Source organism: Esox lucius, chromosome 14 (assembly GCF_011004845.1).
Source record: "Esox lucius isolate fEsoLuc1 chromosome 14, fEsoLuc1.pri, whole genome shotgun sequence".
Lineage (NCBI taxonomy): Eukaryota > Metazoa > Chordata > Actinopteri > Esociformes > Esocidae > Esox > Esox lucius.
Window position 1 is genome coordinate 16,648,454 of NC_047582.1, and position 23,789 is coordinate 16,672,242.

Genomic DNA, 23,789 nt, shown 5'->3' on the forward strand with positions numbered 1-23,789 from the left:
TAGGTTGCGTCCTAAATTTTGACCCCTTTAAGAGTGTTTTATCTAGCCACTCTGCTTCAACACTGTTGTTGCTTGCTCCTTGGGATTTCTGGCTGGGTGTTTTGGAAAAGCACTGTGGCAACTGCTGATGTATAAAAAAAAGGCCTTTTTAAATACATTTGATTGATTGAATGTTTGGAAATAATTTCACTAGAATTGTTGTCAAAGTGTGTATGGGAAAAATATGTTGTAGTTTTACTTCCCAAAACTAATACAAATGATAAAAGGGTAGTTCATTTGTATTGATTGTTCTTCCTTTCCAATAAATGTATTTCAGGGAGAGGACCATATATCATTTATTAATACAAATAAATGAAGTTTGAGAACCACCTCACTGGAATACCACACACAAATGAGAGCATATTTAACATTTAAACCTGAGATAAATAGAAACAATGAAAGTATGCAGCCCAGGTTAATTATAGAAACACTGTAGGGTAGAACATTAGTTAGCAGAAATCTTAAGCTAAAACTGCAATGATTGATGCTGTAATTTTCACATTGTGAATATACCCAACTTGGTGCAATTATTACTTTGTTTCAAAGTTATCTATAATTTACTGTGGAAATTATCTGTGTAATCACAGTAGAGTCCATGGTTTGACCGATCATCATTGACTGAAACAGCAAGGTAAAGCAAACGGATAAAATAAGTACATGTTTATATTATTTGTATTCATTAATTGTAATTTATCTGACATTCCTACCATGATGGACTTACATTTAGTCTCTATAGTACTTTTAGTACTTATAGTAAAGGTACCAAAAAACATTGTGACCGGGACATCCCAGCAGCATCTGATAAGGACGGGTCAGGACTAACCCTGCTTGAAGCCAGCAGTGGAATACAGAGTACAAAAAATTGCTAGATATCATCACCCCATCATTAATATGTTACATTATTAATGTTATTAATATCCATTAAAATATAAGAAGTTACATCCTAGTTACGAGATATAAATGTGTTCTGAAATAGCTATTGAGGATAATAGTCACAATTCAACTGATTTTATCAATTGGCCTCAAGAGGGCGGTGTGTTCACTAGTCGGTTGTAACAATAAAATAGGGATCATCATCCTCATCGTTATCGTCATTATCATTCCATATAAAATAATAACATCGCAAAAACTAATTCTCTAATATTAGCCTGCCAAACAGTTTGGATCTTTACATTTTCGTTAAAATTTTATGAATATACTGTATGGGCTGTGTCACATTGTGGATTTACCTGAATGGGGACATTTCAAATAATTCCCTATTTTTGTGTGCTGCAATAGGGGCATTGGCTTCAGTGACGCTCTGAAGTATCAGCGTGAGATATTTTGGCCAGTGGGAGTGGTACAAAAGTCTGTGCTCGCGTGCCCGGCCAAAGTAAAAACTTTTTGATAGTGAAGTTTACTGAATGTTTTATTTCGCGCTCGTGGATTATAACAGCAACTTCCAAGGCTATTCTACATTGATATGTGAGTTTAATCATTGCTTTGTTGTCAGCTTTAGTTGGTGTCAGTGACAGCCTACAATGTCAATCCATTTGTATTGTTGTTTTGTTTAGGAAATGGAATTTTGTTAACAAATATCCGAATGTTGGGAATTCTGAAATCTAAACTATAAATATACAATCATGGTAGCAGCTGATCTCCACAATCTATAATTATAACAACCGGAATATATATATATATAACCGGTTGAAATTATACTCTGGCTGTTATTTATATATATTTATGTGTATGTATATATGTACATAACTATAACAGCCTGTAATAGCCTCTACTATATTTTCACAGGCCATAATGGCTGAAATAAGAAATGAAATCAGAACCACGAGTTCACCATATCGAAACTACTGTAACGGTTCTATATTAGTTTTCCTGAATGAGACTCAAAAACGTTCTCAAGACCATTTGCTATGGTTAGCTTATGTTGATTTGTTTAGCATTTTAAAGAACACATGTACAGTATTCGTATGATGCTCAACGTGTACACTAGGTTACGCTTGGCTTCTGAGGGAGAGAGGTTAAGCATTTTAGTTTATCATTCCAGTGTTACTGGTTAAAGAAGAATGTTGCATAAACAATTACATTTTCTTCTCGGACTATATGAATCATAAAACAAGAGCAGTCTCCCCCGCTTATCAGCTCTCGGCATTGTAATATTATTTTAAGAAAGCGACGCCGCACGGTTTCCTGTCAGACTTGGCCAGCAATGACTGACCACTGGATAACCCGAGTTAGAGCTCTGGACCCGGGTGTGAATAGGCTAGGCAGGCAATAATAGATAGCCCTGTGTGTTTTAACATTTTGTTTTTATCTTTACAATGCGCATCACATTAATAATGTATACAGTCTAACATCAGTTTTAATATAAAGCATATAGCATGATTAACAAAAAACATTCCCTGTCTTATTCCAAATGGAAACACATAGCTACAGAAAAGTGGTGGAATGGTTATTTAATTTATGTGAAACGTTAAAAGTGAAGTCAACTCACATTGTTCTTTATCCTTTTAAACACAGTAGTCTATTTTCTCCCGTCAGAATTCTCTGTATCCACTCGTTGAGTTATTATTACGTTATTCAATAGCCTAGCAAAGACAACCCGTCCACTGATAGTTGGACATGGTGTTATTGTTGACATTGTATATGTCAAGTATTGAATGAACATCCCATTTAAAAAAAAAAAAATGGTTTCGTAGCAACAGTTGTAATCAAGCACCTTACTAACAAATAGGGCTAGCTGAATAGAGTGCAGTAAAGAGTGGTACATATTAAAAGTGTCAGTGTTAGTCATCACTAACATAGATGTTAATAAGCATGCTACATCTGATTTTGGCCTTTTAGGAACAGGCCCTCAGGAGAGAAAATTAAATCCTATGTTAAGCTCAGAAAGTACTGTCCTACATAAAAGACAGCAAAAGAGATAGAAGATAACGTTTTGCAGTTAATCTCCACAATCTAACCATTTTATTTTTAACTGGAAAGGTTCTTTGAGAGGATTTATACAGCTTGCCAGAACTGAGTGTATAGGATGAGGAGTGTATAGGATAAGTATTACATTGATTAATATAGTATTTGTTCATTATTACCAAGGTAAAGTATGTGCATTGAAAATATATTAATTCCAATGTGATTAACATTAGTTATATTAGAGATATACACTATTTCTTATATATTGTACCTCATCGGTTTTGTCTGAATCACCTCATCTTTTCCTTGTTGCCTATTTCCTACTGACGCTCCACCTCTTTTCCCTTAGCAGACCCTTGACCTCTCAAGGCTGGATTTTTGTGGTTACCCCTTCGGAGCCGAACCACTGTCTTCACAATCACAGCCGTGCTGCCATTGGACAAGGATACTGCACTCGCTGCCCGAGCACCTAGACACGGGCTAGTCCTTTGAAAATTCCAGAAATAGAGATGGAGAGTCGCTTTTACATGTCACTTCCACCTCTGCTTCTACTGTGCCTTGCCGTCATAACTCCAGGTATGAGTAATGGTTAGTTGAACTTACAACTTAATGGTTGTGGAGAGCTACCAGTGTGCTAGACTCTAGTTCGACCCTTGTGCTAAATTGAAGCCTTGGGTCATTCCTTCATTGTAAGCGAACAGGAATTACCTTTTACTTTTCTTCTCTTTGTCATTGCTTTTTGTCATGCTAACATCATCTATTTTCCTAAAAACAGTCTGAGCATTATTTTCTCTTCAGTTTACAGTCTCTCTATAATCCCTTTCTTTCACGTTTCAAAACTGGATTGATCGTATGAACCTCATAGCAGCTGTTCCCATGGGTGTTTAAAAATCCTTGTTTGGGCTACTAAACAATGCATATCTTAATGGATGTCTTATGAACAAATAATATTCAGCATCATCACCAGTGTTCATTAGATATGTGGAAAACAGCATGGAAGGTCATGAAGATTGGAGGGAAGGTAAGATGTGTTGTCGTTTCAAAAGTTTTGTAGTGGGTTGGTGTTTCTTTAGTGTCTCTGTCTAACCTTAATTCTAAATTGTATTGTTAAAAAAATTGGAATCTCCCCAACACCGTCACATAATGTGGACTCCTCTTCTGAGTATCCCAAATGTTTATAATGAAGTTTAAGTCAGATGAATGGGATGGCCATTGCAAAAGATGAATTCTCCGGGCACTACTTTTTGAGAACTTTTTGTGTTGATATGGATAAATGTTTTGGATGATTGTCCTGCTGAAAAATCCAACAACAAAACAGTTTAAGTTTCCTGGTAAAACAGACAGATTTAGGTCCAAAATGTCTTTCTACTTGACAGGGCCTTTAGAAGCAAAACAGCCATACAACATCACAATATCATACTCATGGTTTACAGTCTCTTATTAACTGTTTGATTTCAATCCTGATTGCTAACTGGCTGATAGCTGTGGTATATGAGGCATCTCGGGTGTTTGTGATATATGGCCAATATACCACAGGTAAGCAAATAATATACATATATAATATACATACATAATATACACCAATCAGCCATAACATTATGACCACTGACAATTGAAGTGAATGATACTGATAGTTATCATGGCACCTGTCAGTGTGTAGGATATATTAGGCAGCAAGAGAACATTCTGTCCTCAAAGTTGATGTGTTAGAAGCAAGAAAAATGGGCAAGCGTAAGGATCTGGGCAACTTTGACAAGGGCCAAATTGTGATGGCTAGACGACTGGGTCAGAGCATCTCCAAAACTGCAGCCCTTGTAGGGTGTTCCCAGTCTGTTCCCAATCAAAAGTGGTCCAAGGAAGGAAAAGCTGTGAACCGGCGACAGGGTCATGGGCAGCCAAGGCTTATTAATGCATGTGGAGAGTGAAGGCTGGCCCGTGTGTTCCAATCCAACAGACAAGCTACAGTGGCTGAAATAGTTAATGCTGGTACTGATAGAAAGGTGTCAGAACACAGTGCATCATTGTTTGTTGCGTATGGGGCTGCGTAGCAAAAGACCAGTCAGGTTGCCCATGCCATGGATAAAAGCACTTACAATGGGTACGTGAGCTTCAGAACTGGACCACGGAGCAATGGAAGAAGGTGGCCTGGTCTGATGAATAACGTTTTCTTGTACATCACGTGGATGGCCTGGTTTGTGTGTGTCGCTTACCTGGAGAACACATGGCACCAGTATGCATTATGAGAAGAAGGCAAGCCGGCGGAGGCAGTGTGATGCTTTGGGCAATGTTCTGTTGGGAAACCTTGGGTCATGCCATTCATGTGAATGTTACTTTGACACGTACAACCTACCTAAGCATTGTTATAGACCATGTACACCCTTTCATAGCAACGGTATTCCCTGATGGCATTCCCTGATAATGCATCCTGCCACAGAGCAGAAATGGTTCAGGAATGGTTTGAGGAACAAAATAACGATTTCAAGGTGTTGACCGGCATCCAAATTCCCCATATCTCAATACTATCAAGCATCTGTGGGATGTGCTGGACAAATGGGTCCAATCCATGTAGGCCCCACCTCACAACAGGATCTGCTGCTAACGTCTTGGTGCCAGACACCAAAACACAACTTTGCAGATCTTGTGGAGTCCATGCCTCAATGGGTCAGGGCTCTTTTGGCGGCAAAAGGGAGGCATACACAATATTAAGCAGGTGGTCATAATGTTATGGCTGATCGGCATCTGTATACATATACATATACAGTGGATATAAAATGTCTACACACCCCTTTAAAAATGTCAGGTTTTTGTGATGTAAAAGAATGAGAAAAAGATAAATCATGTCAGACCTATAATGTGAACAATTCAATTGAAAAACAAATTGAAATCTGCGAGGGGGAAAAATGAAACCTAAAAACCTTACAATAACCTGGTTGCGTAAGTGTGCACACTCTCTTATAACCCAGGATATGACTGTGTTCAGAATTAACCAGTCACATTCAAAGTCATGTTAAATAGAACTCATTACACACCTGCCATCGTTTAAAGTGACTGATTAATCACAAATAAAGTTCTATGCTGTTCTATTTGGATTTTCTTAGTTGCATCTCAGAGCAAAAGCCATGGTCCACAGAGAGCTTCCAAAGCATCAGAGGGATCTCACTGTTGAAAGATATCAGTCAGGAGAAGGGTACAAAAGAATTTCCAAAGCATTAGATATACCATGGAACACAGTGAAGACAGTCATCATTAAGTGGAGAAAATATGGCACAACAGAGGCATTACCAAGAAAAGGATGTCCCTCCGAAATTGATGAAAAGACAAGAAGAAAACTGGTCAGGGAAGCCTTCCAAGAGGCCTACAGCAACATTAAAGGTAACTGCAGGAATTTCTGACAAGTACTGGCTGTGTGCTACATGTGACAACAATCTCCCGTATTCTTCAAATGAATGGGCTGTGGGGTAGGGTGGCAAGATGGAAGACTTCTCTTACAAAGAAAAACATCCAAGCCCAGCTGAACAAACAACCAAGTCCCCCAAAAGCATGTGGGAAAATGTGTTATATTCTGATGAAACCAAGGTTGAACTTTTTGGCCATATTTCCAAAAGGTATGTATCCGCAAAAACAACACTACACATCACCAAAAAAACACAATACCCACAGTGAAGCATGGTGGTGGCAGCATCATGCTTTGGGACTGTTTTTCTTCAGCTGGAACCGGGGCCTTAGTCAGGGTGGAGGTAATTATGAACAGTTCCAAATACCAGGCAATTTTGGCACAACATTTTCCGTTAGAAAGCTGAAGATGAAGAGGAAGTTCACCTTTCAGCACGACATCAACCCAAAGCACACATCCAAATCCACAAAAGCATGGCTTCACCAGAAGAAGATGAACATTTTGGAATGGTGCAGCCAGAGCCCCGACCAGAATCCAATTGAACATCTGTGGGGTGATCTGAAGAGGGCTCTGCATAGGAGATGTCCTCGCAATCTGACAGATTTGGAGCGCTTTTGCAAAGAAGAGTGGGCAAATATTGCCACGTCAAGATGCTAATAGACATGCAAAATATACAACATTTAGCTCTACGCCCTCAGCCCTTGAATGCTTTACCATGTTACATCTGAGCTCATGTGAGTGAACTTGCCCAAGCAAGGGAAAGTGATGATCAAGTCTTGGCTAAATAATGTTTTGTGGATTTAATTTGACACTTCACACCCATCGGTGTTACACACGTGACTACAGTTTCATTGGATAGTTTGTAATATCATCCCTGCAAGTGAACAAGGTTTTTCACTTGTCCCCTCAAGCTTAAATGGCAATCATACTGCATCCAGTTTGGACATTTCCCAGAGAAGTGGTTAGGGAAAGGGTTTAGTCTGTAAAAATGCTTGTGATTGGACCACAGATCATATGAAAAGGAAGGCTATATCACTTTGCTAATATTGACAGAATTAATCTAATAGATAATAGGGCACACTCTGGTCAAGTTATTGCTCTTGCCCGCAGTGGCTGCTCATTGTCTTATTTTGTCTGGTTGGGCAACCTGGTCTCAGGTTTTACAAAAATCCATGGCACCCGATTTCGTATGATATGTGACATTACGTTAGGTAACATTACAGTGCGCCACCAAAACATATGATACATAACGAAATTATTAAAACGTAAAATAACATATGAACGCCACACAAACATGATATTTATGAACGCTATGAAAGACGATTAACAAAATGTTTGACCGGTGTTTCAAACTGGCGACATTTGGATTTGAAGGCAGTTGCCTTACCCACTGCTCCACACTAGACATGGGGATTTAGAATGAGTAACAGCAATAGCAAGGTCGCTAGAATATGTTATGAAAGCATTTTATTGTTAATGTTACGTTAACGTTAGATTTCACAGCACCGGGGTTAAGGTTAGGGTTAAGGTTTGGGCTACGGTTAGGAAACAAAAAAGGTTAGGTTAAGGTCTGGTTAGGGTTACATCTCACAGCTCTGGGGTTCAGGTTAGGGTTTGGGTTAATGTTAGGTATCACAGCACTGGGGTTAAAGTTAGGGTTATGGTTTGGGTTACTGCTTTTTTTTCTCCATTCCGACTCTAATGTTATTTTACTGCACGTAATATATCGACATCCACTGCCTAAAATGTACATAAAATAGTCTACGTCATCCTTCTGAGACCAGGTTGGGTTGGTGCAGGGACACTGAGCACAGGCCCCTTCCACTTGCTTGCTAGCACCATGTGATGTTTTTCTCTGTAGAACAGGTACAGGTTTGACAGCATAGTATTATAATTCATTAAAAAGCATTCTTATGGGAAGCCTCCACACTAAATCAACCGAGTTGATAAGCTAGGTCATTTCACAAGCGTGTACCTTGCCTTTGGAAATTATTCCGACACCTTCACCTTCTCCACATTCTGTTGTGTTATATATCAAATGTATCATAGATTTTTTTCCCCATTCTGACAATAGGAAAATATTATAAAAGAGGAAAAAGATTGTCTAATTTGACCAAATTCATATTATTTGGCCTGAATGCCAAGTGTTATGTACAGTGAATCACAGCAGTGGATTGGGAGGCTTCTCTGTAACAGGGACTGGAAGATTGGTCAAGTTTGAGGGAAGGCTAAATCTCATGATCTTCTTGATGAAACCTGATTTAGAGTGTACAAGACTACCAACAGGGGTGGGACCAGAAGAGCACAGCACACATGATTCCCTTCCATTCTGAAAGAGCTTGAGAGGATCTTCAAGAAAGACTGTTAGAAACTGCCCAAATCCAGGTGTGGAAAGTTTATAGTGGCATATCCAACAAGACTCAAATGTGTGATCACTGCCAAAGGTGCTTCGACTTAGTACTGAACAAAGGGTGTGACTACTTATGTACATGAAATATTACATTTTCAGTAATATAAAAAGACACATTTAATTTTTGCTTTGTCATTATGGGATATACTGTTTAGATTGAAGGTTATTTTTATTATTGTTGTTAATTAGACATGTAATCTATAACAAAACACTATGTTAAAGCGCCCACATTATGACTGCCTTTCAACAAGTTAAAATAGATCTATAAGTTCCATAAAACATGTTTCTGAAGTTGTTTGCTGGAAATAGCTTGTAGGAAAATATTCTTACCTCCCTCTATTACCCTCTGTTTCAGTCCCTTTCAAAGTGTTCTGTTTTCTGCTGCTCATTGCATATTCATTAGCTGCTGCTCCTTTGCCCACGCCCACTCTAACTGTTACCATGGTAGCGTGGAGAGCTTAGTAGTAACGGTTCTTACGTAATTTGCTAGCTAAAAATGTTAGTTTGCCAAAACACTTCTTGGTTAGTTTGTGTAGAATTGCAAAATAAAGACAGCTAATTGTATAAAATGTCCCTCGTTTGCAGGTATTCCACGCAAAGTTGGAATTGCGCACTCTTTTAGCAAAAGTTTCTTGGCTAATCCTGCCTTGTATTGACCGAAGTTGGAGAAACAGCCCGTCTCAAAGTGGTTAGCACAAACCGACAATTTTTTGACAACTGTAGCAGGGACAGTGCCTTCAAAAATGAATTCAAGCCATGCCGCTCTTCTGTCCTCTGCGGCTGGGACGCGATGGAGAGTTTTGTGCTCCTCTTTACAGCCAACAACAGCACAGTTTAAGTGGTGCTTCGATATGGTGCTTCTGAATCAGTAACATGGAGGATATCAGAGAAGACGTTACTGCTGTACCTGGTGGGTGGAGCCTATAGACGGTGGAGACATTAGGTATGCTCTGTTGGGAGGGTGGAGGGTGGGAATATTCAGATTTTCGGAATGTGACGTCACAGTCTGAGGAGTTTTCTAACAGCTCACCCAGAGACTGAAGACAGAGGACATTCAGAAACCCATATCTCACTCAAAACAGCATGGATGTTTTTTTTCTTCAAAGTTTGTATGCGTGTGGAAGCACCAGAGACACAAAATAACACCCCAAAACCCAGAAAAAGTGATTTTTTCATTAAATGGGCACTTTTAGAAAGTGAAGGACTCTGAATATTTTCTGAATGCGCTGTACTGGTCGGTGTGAGTGAAGGATGTCTTATTGTGGAACAATAAACCAATCTGAGATAACTTTTGACTGAAGGTGGGTGATATGGGTATTGAATGAGAGTGAGAAGTACAGCCATTTACAAAATACTTTCTGCAGTTTAAGAAATACCTGATATAGTGTTGGACCAGTACTATAAATGAAGGTAGCATCTGCATTTGAGTCTACATCTTCAATGTTGAAAGTTATTTACCTAAATAGTTAAGAATGTAACCCTGTGGCAATCCATTACTGACAAAAACCTTGTCAAAAGTCTTTAGTCTCTAAACACAGTGATCTAAAAAAAAAAAATTAATCTAACCAACATGTTTAGGTATGATAAAAGGCTTCAGTTGCTGTTTGGCAGGTTGCTGTAGTGTCTTATATGGAATGGAAGAGAATCTGCAGTGAACAGTTATGCCCAGTCTGCTTGTATCCAGGCGTGGGCCATTTATGCCAGGTGATGCCTATTTACATGTTGTTATATCAGACACAGCAGATGTAGGTCACGTTATTCCAGAGGAACTTCACGTCTATACACTAATACGCTCCCTGTGCTCAAGTGGTGCTTATGACAGAGTATTCCCATTGAATGTACTTGTATTTGACTCTAGCAAAAAATGAAATTCAGCCAAAAACACAATAAAGACTTGCCAACAATATTGGAATATTCTGTTAGCCTCTCAAATGGGATTAGTCTGTAGCAACGCTGCATGCTGAACACAGAATATTTTGACTTCCATTACTGGTGAGTGGCTGAGTTTGTGGCTGTAACTGTCTGTTGACAGTCTAGCACTCTATTTTGTATCCTGGTGGGATATCTGTGTTGAGTGTCTGGGTCCGACTGGATTAAATGCCTGTTGCTGGTCTCTTTGGGCTCCAGATGGTAGGTGGGCTCCAGTCCTCTGGATGCTGCCAGCTCCTCTTTGGACGTGTCCCTGTGGGGGACTGTGTCAATTTTATTGATGGAAATATGTTGGGGCTGGGGCTCTGTTCACTCTTGCGCTCGCTGCAGTAGGTGCACTGGCAACTCATAGTGGTTCCTCCTCTAAAGCTGTATTGATTGTTTTTGCCTCCTGCTGTTACTCTATAAGAGTCTGCCATATAGTTCCTTCTTTTTTCTTGGGTGTGGTTACTTTATCGGCTCCATGCTGCAGTTAGTTCCCTATTGAAACCTGACATGATAGTTGTCGAATCTGGGCCTCCCGCTACACTTCAGTCTAGCCAGGTCCCTCTCCACAGACTAAAGGAAAAGTACAAAAGCGATTAGGCAGCCGATGGAGAGGGGGGAGCTTAAAGGGGACCTCGGGGAAAGCTGACAGACCTGAGGGAGAAGAAGATGAAGGAAGGGAGCGTAGCAAAGCGGCAGGCAGGGGAGCCACTGGGACCCATATCCTCAGGAAGCCATGCTGGTGGCTGGGAAAGGGGAGTGTTGGAGATTATGATGGTGGTGAGGGGAAGAATTGTGTAACTGTCGAAGAACATATCAGGAAAAGGGTCCTGAGAAAAAAAGAGGTTAAGGAGAGTGAGATTTAGAGAGAGTATGTTAAAGGATAAGCAGAGAGATATAGACACTGGGAGACAGAGATGATGCGAAGGAAAGGAAGAGACAAAAAGAGGGGAGGGACTAAAGAGCTACTGAGAAAAATGCACTCTGGCAAGATAAAGATAGGGGGCACAGGGATAGAGAGACATGACAGAAAGCTCCTTAGTAGAACCTTGTAGAGGAAAATAAATAATTGACGAAAAAAATACTCTGCTGCCTCTGTTAAAAATGGCATTGGGAGTCTAAATAGCTCACTTCCCACACTGCATCAGTGCCAGCCCTGCAGACAGAAGCCAGACTGGGTGGCAGGATCAGGCAGACGTGACGCGACCACTTGTCGCTCCTGCCAACCGATTTCTATCTCACTGTTGCAATTAACAATCCATTTCTGACTGCCTCTCTTTTCCTCTCTTTGACTCTAGCCGCGCTTAGTTGGACTAGCAATTGTATATGCTGCTCTCATCTCTCTCCCTGTTTTCTCTGTAAGGGAGAGAAAGCACTTGATGAGTTATGATAATGTTTGCAGCCGGATAACTTCTTTTTGTAGATGATGAATTATATGATTGTTCACTTTATCGTTGGAGTAAAGCAGGCAAGCAGTGTCATGTACATTTTTTTAGAGCACCAAATGATTCTTTCCTGCTTCTGAGTTGTTTTTCTTAAGTTGTTAACAAGGCGCTCCCCTCATGCGATAAGACAAACAGTATATCAAAGCACTTTAAAACACATCTATCTCACGCTACTATAACATGGGCTATGCATAATCTATGATTTGTATAAGCACACTTTTATCGAGGAAACCATCAAATACAATTCCAATGTAGCATTTATTATGCAGGTTGGAGTTTTTTGGCATGAGTGTTCTTCTGGAGGCTGCTCTGACTCAACGACAGACAGGATGTCTTTGGCTGACTCAATGATGAAAGCAGAGCTCACGTCCCAACACAAAATTGAAACCTAAAACAGTTAAGGTTAGGGTAGAAGTTTTGGTTTGGGTACGGTTTAAGGATGGAGACAAGCACTAAGTATTGTCAAATTTCCTCTCAGAACATAAGTTTGAAATGGTAATTATGTTCTCACCATCAAGGCAAGCAATCAAACAATTTCAGTATTTATGGCAAAGCAGCCTCCAGAACAAGAGTCATGATGCAAAACACCAGTCTGTTGACTAACATATATTTTAGTTCTTAACAAAAAATTACCATATAAATTAAAACATGCAGTATTCGTTTTTCAGTTTCCACTTGTTTACGCCAATGTATGGCCTCTGCCTTGCCTGCTTGTCCTCTCCACCATTAGTGAACCATCTCTGGGAATTGGTTAGGTCTGGGTCTCCCAGGTCAGACGGTTGGCCTGGCAGTGGCGTGAGCCCTGAACGGCTCATTAGTAGCAGGCACTAAGATAAAGTCTCATCAGAATGGCGACCACCATGTGCCTAGGCTAGCGGCCGGCGTCTGCACATTGTGGACAGATAAGGCATAACGTTTTGCAGCTCTTATCTCTTTATCTCCTGCCAGTCTGCCCAGAAGTCTTGAAAGAGTACTTTAAGAATTCTAAATCTCAGGGAAAGTGCTTGGTTGACGGTTTTTGGAATCTTTCCCAAATCCCAGAGAGAGTTATGGTTGGATTGACTGTTTGGTAGTTATTCTGTTTTCCACTATGCAAATTCTTAAACTATTAGGTAATTCTTGTTGGTTTGTGCTTTGTTCAAAGAGTTGTCAGCTAAGCTACTAAAATGCATGAAATTATTATAGAACAGTTGATGCTTTGAAGCCATAACAGGTGTCATAGGCTTTTTCTATGTTTGCTGTAATCTGTCTTACAAATCTTGACAAGCCGACATTGAATTGTGTTCAGAATTAAATAGTTCACCCTAACAGTAGAGCTGAATATGCAGGGCTGAATGTGTTAGTGAACCCTTATAGATAGCTTTGAACATTGGTGAACATTATGTTATTAAAGCAAAATGCTAATTCATACAGGAATATTTTTTCTTCATGAGTGAATGCATGCCCCCCAAAAAAGACAAGCAATATCAGAACAAAAGAAAAGCCCACTTACTGCCCAAACGGTCCTTCAGTGCTTTCTTTCTTCCATTATTAATTGCATGAAAAGCAGAAATTGTGATCTAAAATAGTCATTAATTAAAGGCCTTGGAGTACAAGACAGCATTTTCATTTAGTTATGTGACTCCCTTCACAGACAATTTTATTACTTTTAGAGAAGGGTAGACACAACTCAGCGCTGCAAAACATCAAAACTCCACTGAACTCCAAACTCCACTTTCTCCACTTCTTAAGTGTCAAAAAAGTATCAGAACGTTCATCGATATGCTGTCTCTCATGCAACCAACCAAAAGTGGGCTCATTAATATTTTCTAGTAAATCAGTGGAGAAAAACGGGGTAATGTCTGTTGGTTCTATGAGAAACATATGCTGCACAAAGCGATATCAATCTTGAATGATTGGAAGCACCCAGTGTGCAATGTGTCTCTGCCGCTTCCATCTGCTCGGCGGAACGGAGTTAGCACAGCGACCGCTAAATTAGTCTTTCCCTCCAAAAGCCACGTTTGCTAATTAACGCCTGGAAGATTAATAGACTCTCTCTATAACACAAATTGAAAATGTCTTGTCGTTTTGCAATAAACTAATTTGTTCATACTGGGATCAACCCAAAGACTGAGAGCTAATGAAGTGTTTGTGGAACACCTTGACAGTTTGAGGGAAGGTGCAATCAAAAAAGCAAAAGAAAATCATTGTTCTCAGTGATGCCGCCTGAAATATAACAGATAAATGTTTCTTTGTGTGGGTGTCTGTGTCCTGTATTACTATACTTGGGAGGACCAATCGAAGACAATTCAACCTTGGAAGGACGTTTTGCCTGCTATTTTTGACTTACGGTTAGATTGAATGTCAAAGTAACGATCAGATATATAGTTAGAATTAGGGTTAGGGGTTAGGTTCAAGGTTAGGAGTTTGGGTTAGTTTAGGGTGCAGGAACATTTTGATTTTGAACAGGAATACTTTTTGTATAGACATATATAGAGATCATATATATCATCAAGATGTGGCAATGTATATATTCAACATTTGCCATATTGACTATCAAGTTCCTTGCAGCTCCATTCAAGGAAAGAACTGTTAATGTTGTTACAAGAGCACTCAAAGTTTATCCAACTTAAGATGTCAGTTCCTTAGCAGCAGAGACAGGTAATGAAAATGAATTGACAGACTTTTCTAAAGCTCCTAAGATATATGTGTATGTGTGTTAGGACTCCAAAAACAACCCAAAACATTGATAACCGACAGTTCTCTTGACGAAATATGTACTGAGGTTCTCTGATGCTTTAAAAGTACATGACTCAAAATCCCAAATGACTCAAGAGAATACACAGTATTTTTTATTATTACTGTAAACGTTTGCTGCTTGACTATAAGAATCTTGGTTGACCAATATCCTAATGACCAAATAGTCAAAACGTTGCCTAAATAACCCAAATGACTGTATACTCTTTATTATATGTGTTGGGACCAAAAATCTCCAGATGGATAGTGGAACAAGAAGTAGAGCTCATGGAGATATTTTTGCTGCTTCCAGATGGGGAAAAGGCTATTTTTGGCTTAAAGGTTAGGTTTAGAAATTTTGTTTAGGGTTATGGAATGGATATAGTCATTTAGGTACCCAAAAGGACAGTCAAATGTAAAATGTGTGTGAGCAAATTAATTAGCAATCGCCCTCAATGCACCATTGGATTTGTTATTGCGTCTACTGCCGATACAAGGAGACGTCTGAGAAACAGCTCCCAGAGGTGTAAACAGAGCTACTGGGTATGAAGACAAGCCGTCTCCAGACCAGCTTTCACATCCTCAAAGTCAATACTAAATACCATCCCCAAATAACCACACACACGCACCATTGTCACCTCAATACCAAATACGTAGTAAGACCGTAATAATAGTGACAGCCATAATCATGGAGTTTTCCATAGACTGTGGATTTCTTTCGCCTGGGGATGTAAAGCACTGTGCTATGCAGTGTTGTGGAGTGCAGGGGTAAGAGGCCAGGGGACACTGCTGGCCTCTGCAGAGTGCTGATAAGACCTTGTTTACCTTCCTGTGGATGGTCAGGCCTCAGTCCGCGGCTGCGGAAACTCCAGGACAATAGGTGTGTGGAGCTAGAGATGTTGAGGCAGGCCTGACCCTCCCTCCCCTCTGACCACCCAGCCCTGACCGAACGCCCCCCACCAACCCATTCACCATAATGGCTCCTCCGACCCCAGACACAAACATTTTACTCCGCCTCAGGGAGGCAGTAGCCCCTGACGCTGCTCTGTGTTTGCCAAGGTTTCCCCTAGATGTCCAGATAAGGTGGGGTTAGGGAAGAAGTTAAAGGGGAATACTTAAAATGAAGCCCCAGACTATTAACCTGTGTTGAAATGGATCTTGAGCCTCACATTTCTCCTGCTGCAGACACTATAATTGGAACCGGTTGACATATAAAGCAAAATTAATCAAGGAAATAAATATTTTTTACTTTGACTTGTGCTATGTAATATGTTTTACCTACGTTGTAACTTGTTATCATTGTGTTGTATCATCAAAACTGTTCTTGACCTAGTAATGTACAGTGGTTAGTTACTTTAGATTATATTGAGCCAAACCTCTCATCTACAGCTGATTTTAGTTTCGTAACTTTCATATACCTGATGGCAAGTGAGTTTTTTTCTGCAGCTGGAAAATAATCTTGCAGTAATAGTGAATTTAAATCACTGGATGTTTTCTTAGGGGGATTTTTTTATTTTTCAAAAAATCAAGTCTGAAATACATTTTATGAAAATGACAAACTTCAAAAATCTAGTCTGAAATACAATTTATGAAAATGACAATGTTTTTAAACCTTTGAAAACAAGTCTTTTACTTTCAGGGTGTTCAAATAAAGGACATCTTGACTAAATCCACTTGTTAATGTGTTCCCAAGTGTAGTAAAGATGCAGCACAGATAACCATTCAGAAACAATAGAACAAGAATTTCCTCTAATATTTTTTCTGTCAGAAAAGAGAGTGTAGTGGGGGTTTTGAGAGACTACTGGTAGACTAAAATGATGGCAGTTGTCATCAATATGTAGTATTTCTTGTTAGAGGGCTACAAGTCAAAGACTTTTGAATGTCATATGAAAGTACACTCTCCAGACTTAATTCCTCATGTCGTTATTGAGAATAGCAAATATCTTAATTAGCGGTTAATGTGGTATAACATAAGACTTCATTTGTGGGCTTCCTATGTGCTTTATATCCCTGTCAAAGTGAATAGTGGTTTGATCTTTTGACTGCACAGAGACAAAATAGAGGAAGTCATGGTTTCCAGGATGTAGCTTGTTGCTACATGTCTCTCTTGAATATATTACCTTTAATGTCAGGGTTATGTGAGGGTTTAAGGACCTTTAAATGCTGAGTCGGGAGATCCACCCCACAGAATACTGACGATGAACCTTTCACCCCACAAATAAGAACTGATACTCTGATGAAGTCATGACTGATAAAGTCATGTGGTAAGTCATTCTGCTTTCTGGAATTTTATGACAGCTAGGTGAATTTCTTTTGTTGCTACATGATGGATTTATTCAATATAAACTACAGTATCCCTTGAGTTTTCTTTGTCTTATTTAAACAGGCAAGCCATTAAGAACAAGTTGTTTTTAAAATAACAGCCTGTTCACAATACATATGATGTTCACACATAATAAATGATGTACCTAAGCACTCCAAGAAATCAGTTTTACCTAAAGAAGCTGTACATGACATATCAATTACTAGTACTGATCCTGTGTTCTCATGCTATAAATAATTGTCTTAGCCTTAATTTAGCCAGTGATATATATGCTCAAAGTTCCAGCAAATGTGCCTTGTAAATAAACTAAAGTGAGAGTTACATTCATCTCATATACAAAGATGCCCATACTTTTTTTTTCATGCAATGTCCAATGATGAGTCCTATAGCTATCCCCAGTAGGCAACGGTCTAATTTATAGAAGGTATAGTGCAATATATATATTTTTTTTACAGATTTTTTCACAAAATGCAATGTCATTTTGATACAGAGTGAATAACAGAGGACCCAAAATTGAGCTTTGTGGCACACCTTTATGCCTCTTCAGTCACATTTACCTGATTTCTATCACCTAAATAATCCTGAAACCATAAACCGGCATCAACATTTAGGCTGAATAACCTGAACTAGTTAATTGAAAGTGAATTATTGACTATCTCAAAGGGGAGAGGTCTATATACAAGGCAGCCCAGTTGAGCTTTTCATTGAGGGCTGGCAATATCATTTACAATCCTTGTGGTTGAAGTCACAGTGATGTGCCCTGGCCTAAACCCTGACTGATGTATATTCAAAATGAAATGTTCCTTTAGAAAATAGCATAGCTGTATATTTACCAATAATTCTAGATTTTTTAATGGACAAGATCATTTTGGGGCGATAATTGTCAAGGTTACTAGAGTCCCTGCCCTAATGGAATGGTGGAACATAAGCAGCTTTACGTACTTTTGGAATAACTCCAGATATTATAGTTAGATTTAAAATATGGGCCACTGAGCCAGCAATAAATAGTGCTGCATATACAAGTAAACCCGGGAATCTCTGACACAACCAATTGGACAATGGTCACTAATATCTAGAAAAAATGTACTCACTGGCAGCATATCTTCGTGGTATATTTATCAGCATACAATTAATAAGCTTGTTCAAGTAGGCTTGGTAATCAGCTGGCTAAATTAAGATTAACACAGAAACCCTTCATAAAGTCCTTCATGAAGGCAGAATTCAAATCACCCAGTATTTCCTCTGATGTTGAAAAGGATGCTGCAAATGTAAAGAGTTAGGCACACTGAAATTATAGTAATAATATTATATGATTGCTAATGATAAAACATTGTTCAAGATTAAAAATACAGAAAGACACACACAGGGACAGAAGGTTGATTTATAATGTACCAGCAGACTGTGTATTATTTACAGCATTGAGAAATCCACCCTTTCTATCTCAGACACCCCGCACCTCCCATCGTGGTCCTCCCTGCATTAAACAGGAGACATGCCTGCTTGGCCATTTTATTTCGCACAGCATCCGATCTGGCAGTTGACCAGAACAATTATACAAAAAGGCAGAGTTCAGAGACAGACACAGACAGAAAAAACAGTAAGGAGTAAGAGAGGTATGAAAGGCACATTCATCAAGATGGCCAAATGTGATTCAAGCCAAGGACCTTAGTACTCAGATAAACCCAATTGACAGTCTGAAGCATGCAGCTCATTATCATTTCCTTCACACCCGCTCCCCTCTTGTCAAACTGTGAATCACCCTATATCATATCATACATTTCCTGTGTATCCTCTGGCGTCTAAAACCAAGATGATGCATTCCTTTGAAACCCCGCTGACCCCTTCTCGCATCTAAACACACATCTAAATGGGATTTACCAACTTTGTGGAAAATAAAATTGAAGGCATTGCTGATAAAAATAGATAAACACAGAGGAGGAATGGAAGTTCTCTATAGCTCATTTACCAGCAAACAGCTTAGTGAGACTGTTGGCATTTCCAGGTCAGGATGAGGGGTCAGTCACTTTGGTTTATATCCTTAGTGACCAGTAAATAGGATAATGTGAGTATCTGTGTTGCGTGTGTGTGTCAGCCCCCCAGCTGGCACAGTCACAGGCTGTTGACTCTGTCATAGTCGAAAGAGACGTTGTTTCTTAATGGGAGGTAATTTTGCTGTTGAGTGGACATTAACGCACAGAGGCAGAATAACAGGAAGCCAGTTCTTCGGGAAAGCCTGGGAAGAGGGATGGTGAGAAAAGAAAGGGAGAATCTCGCTCACTGAACTGTGAGGAAATAAATTACCTGGTATTATTTAAAAGATCAGAGGCTGGAAAGATGAGTGCTTTGTTTGGTGGGCATTGGCTTGGCTTTACCCATGAGCTTTCTCTCCTCCCCATCCATCCATTCCTCCCTCTGTCCATCCCTCCATCCCTCCATCCTTCCCCATCTGGTGACGACAGTGCTGTTCTCCGTCATCATCATACCAGCCGTCTAAACAGGACATTTCCTGTTGCCTTCACGAATGTGGCCGTTTCCTTTTCATCCCCCCCGATCTCCTCTCACTCCTTACTGCACAGGGCTCCCATAAACAATATGAACAGAACCTGGAACTGTGGAGCAATGACTGTCTCAGAGGTATTCATAACAATTTAGATAGCTAATGATACATTTTAAGAATAAACCATTATACAAGTGTAAATTACAGAATTTATGTCTGCAACTTTGAGTCAGACAAATTATATCTCTATCAAGTGGATTGGTCTTTATCACCTACTCATCACAATTTAACATTTTCCATCAGAGGAGTTCAAAGATCAATCAGCACACAACAAGCTGAGAAGCCTGATACATTTTCTAATTGAGCATGGTTCTCTGCACTCAATAATATCAGCCCTGATTGGTGTCAGTAGTAATGTCATACCCCGTTTAGATGCTTGTCTACTGATTGGGGGAGAGACTCAGAGCAGTGCTGTCTGTATCGGTCTTATGATCATATCTGAGTTGCATCCTACATAGTCAGGAGACAGACTGTCTGAGCTGGTGAGCATCAGTGCCTGGCCCAGTCCCCAGAACAGCCTATCGGGATCTAAGCGTACCGCAACTTTGATGCCTGTCACCCAATGTCCTCACATGTTGTAGTTAAAGCCCTGAAACAGATCTCCCATTCCTCACTGGGCTGGATGGGACTTGGTTCCTGCACTGACTGCTGATTGGGTAGGAAGCAACACCTGATCCAGCTCTTCCTGAGGAAACAGGCAGTTTACTGATGGGGAATATTTATTGAGCACCAACATGATACTCCCTGAGGGGACTAAAAAGGAAAAAATAAAAGGAACAGATAAAACAAATGCATTATTTCAACGGTTCCCTCTGAGTTCTCCACATTATACCAGTTTTTCAAATCCCACTGATCACGAGGCCTCATTTTGCGTGTACACAAATTATACACAAAGTACAAACACCCATACACACACGCAGGTACACACAAAACTCTGTAACCCTAACCAGACACTCATTATTCTTCAGCCCTCAGACACAGAACTGCACAAAGGCTCACATGCAGTAAATCATTGTTCCCTTGTGTCTGTGTAACAGGGAGTTAGAGGTTTGGGAGGAAACGTCCTGCGGTGTGACGGAAGTCAAGGACCGAAGGACAGTAGGGAGTAGAAGAGCGAACCTAATTTAATATCGCCTATGTGGCCATGAGGATGCCCAAGTGTTTGGCTGCCAGCACCTCCTACACATTTAGTATCACCTGTCTGCTGAACACACAGCAGCACTGCTTCCAAATTACCCACCATGCAATCCTTTGACTGACATACATAGGCTGGGCTGTAACCAGAGGGTGATTCCATGTGATGATTCAGCGTGATTCAGATCATGCATTATTCTGATGCTCTGCCTTTCTATTGTGGCCTAATGTGCAAAAAAAAAATATTATTCTCATTTCATGTGTTGTTTTGGGTTCATCTCATTATTGCGCCTTTCCTGTTGTATGGGATGCTGAAATTAGCGAATAATGCATTTCACGTGTATTCATACTGAATTTGGCAAGAGCTATGTGTTCAAGGTTTTTAGCGCTGACAGCTTTCCAGTCTGTAACTGCGAATGTTATTTTAACTAGTCAACTCTTCTTCACCACATTTTGCCATGTCTCTTCCCCAGCATCCCAGCAGACCTGTGTGCCAGAGGCGGTCAAAGACAACCAGAATGCTTGGATCAGTGTGAGAGAGATGCCTAGTGGATGCTGGGCCAACTTCACCACTCAGGACAACAAAGAGGTGCACATCCTCAGCCTGAACTTCAGTCTCGAGGTAAGGCAATCTACTGTTTATGTTTGTCTGTTTTATACTTCTGTGAAAGTCTTTACTTAGAATATGAAGCATATAATAACTTGAGTCCATAGATTCCAGTGTGCTGAATACATGTATGATTGCATTTTTTCAAAATTATTTTGTGAAATAATATCTGTCCATATAGAGGCCAGCCTGTTTCATATAGCTGGAATGTTTGGCCTGGGGGGGACATTTCAAAATGGTTTTCTTGAGTGTCTGTGCGAGATTAATACCAGATGAGCATTTACGCACTAGGCTGTCTTACTCATGTGATTGATGCCAGATGAGCATTAGTGCATTGGGTTAGCTAGCTTTGCTATGTGACTGAAATCCAGAAATAGGGACACTACCAGTCGGAAACGGACCAAATATTCGTTCTTAGTATCAAAGAAATACAACATTACGTCTACATTATCAGTGATTTATTCCTCTCTTTCTTCAATTCTGAAACACACACAAAACCACACACACAAAACCATGCACAGATTCATGTAGAATAGTATACCGGGGCTTCAGTTTCCACCGTTGGTGCTGGTGCTTTTGAGTCTTTCAGTTGGTGAAACCAGCACATGATTTGTTCATGTCCCAAAAAAAGTCTAAAATGTTATAGAAAATATACTTTGCATATTTGTTTTTTTATACATACATTTATTTAAGTAATTTCAAAAGATTTTATGTTTGAAATTTCAGTGAGCTTTTCAGTGCTATTCTGTTCTGTCCTTTACTCATTCGTTTAAAAAAAAAACAACTATCAAATTCAATGACAATTACTTATTCTTATATTAAAAAAAACATGCTAATAAATAATGCAAGGCTGGATAATACTTTAGCCAATCTGCATTGTTAGCCAGTAAAGTCTTGAAATCGGTGCACCTATTCACATCGGTCGTTGTGAATAGGTGCACTCTAAGAACATTTCTGCTCTCTCAGCATAAGGTTTGTGCCCTTTTTCTCCCTAAAGTGGCATCTGCGCGTAAGGGTTTTGTGCCATAACAGGCCAAATGTTTGCATTTGGAAAGCATGGAATAATTTATCATAACAGACAACCTTATCATTCGCTTAGCTGCATCATTTTGAGGCGGTGCTGAAAATGTGAAGTTGGGAAGGCTTTGAGGTTTTCTTTATGCTCAGACACAAAGCAGGTCTATGTCTGTGCCTGAAGGCAAAACTGCCCCTTTCTTCTCCCTCACCTACAGTATATCTATTTTTAGTTGTTTGATTTAGTGTTTTGTAGTGTAAACCACCTGCCTGTACTCAACACAGACAGAAAAACAAATCACTCCTTCCTTAACCAAATACCATCACGCTTAACCATCATCTTCCTGAACTCACCTCACCCCTGCCTGGAACAAACCCTCACCTTGAACTTACCTCACCCTAGGCAAGAATCAACCCTCACCATTCCTCATTTTCCACTCTGCACTATAAACAACTATGATGGAATATTAACTCCCCTAAGGAGAGGAGGTGGGGAAAAAGGTGTTTGTCAAAGGGGAGGGCTGATTTGGGAAGTGTGGCAGCCTGGAAAAATATGTATGGTTTTGGGGATGAATTGGGACAAAAGGCCAGAGAGAGACGAAGGGAATGGAAATTAGAGAAGGCTGGACAGGGAAAGGGGGAGGTGCATGTCCAGACCCCATTGATGTCACATTCTGACACGGATGTGAAGGCATTGGCTCACAGCCGAGACGGGATTGTCGGAGCCGGCTCAGGTTAGAGGAGAGGGCCAAAGAATAACAGGAAGCTGTTATGCACCAGCAAAAGCTTTCGAAAAAGAGGCTCTCAAGAAGAAAAAAAATCTGAGGAGGAAAACAATTGTATCTTGAAAGCACAGGAACAAAAATAGCTAGGGCGAGCAACCAGGGACGGCAATGTGCATTGTTTTAACTAATAGAGTAAGGGATAGAAGAAGGCAGGACAGTTCTTTGAAAATGAATCTTGTTGACTCATATATTAGTCACAGACACTCAAACTGAGTCAATTGTGAAATAAGTTCAGAAACTTTTCCTAGATATGTATACTGTCAGAAAATGGGGGAAATTAGTCCCACATTTACTATATACTGTGTCGTACTTATTGAATGAAAATAGGATGTCTTTGCAAACTTTCACTGTATGACCCCAATTGGATACGTTTACCTTAAACCTAACTCCTAAGCCGAAAATAGCCTGTTTTCTCATGGGGACCAACAGAATGTTTCCCAAATTTCTCCTTGCATGGCGTTTTAATCTCTGTCAGGATAGGACAACTTCTACACAGAGCAACAGCTGTTGCATATGTATACTCTTTGTTTTCTTGACTTCTCACCTCT

At 39.9% G+C, this 23,789-nt stretch overlaps 1 protein-coding gene across 2 annotated transcripts in view; it reads left to right on the forward strand.

Moving 5' to 3' along the window:
- Positions 1-1,387: 1,387 nt before the first annotated feature.
- eng (endoglin) overlaps positions 1,388-23,789 on the forward strand; it is a 60,021-nt gene continuing 37,619 nt past the window's right edge. The window contains exons 1-3 of one of the 2 annotated variants that reach the window (XM_010877995.5): positions 1,388-1,503; positions 3,293-3,519; positions 21,309-21,457. In XM_010877995.5, the coding sequence (XP_010876297.2) occupies positions 3,453-3,519; positions 21,309-21,457 (216 nt within the window). In that variant the 5' untranslated portion in view covers positions 1,388-1,503; positions 3,293-3,452. The remainder of the gene's footprint in view (positions 1,504-3,292; positions 3,520-21,308; positions 21,458-23,789) is intronic. The other variant, XM_010877996.5, reaches the window with a different exon arrangement.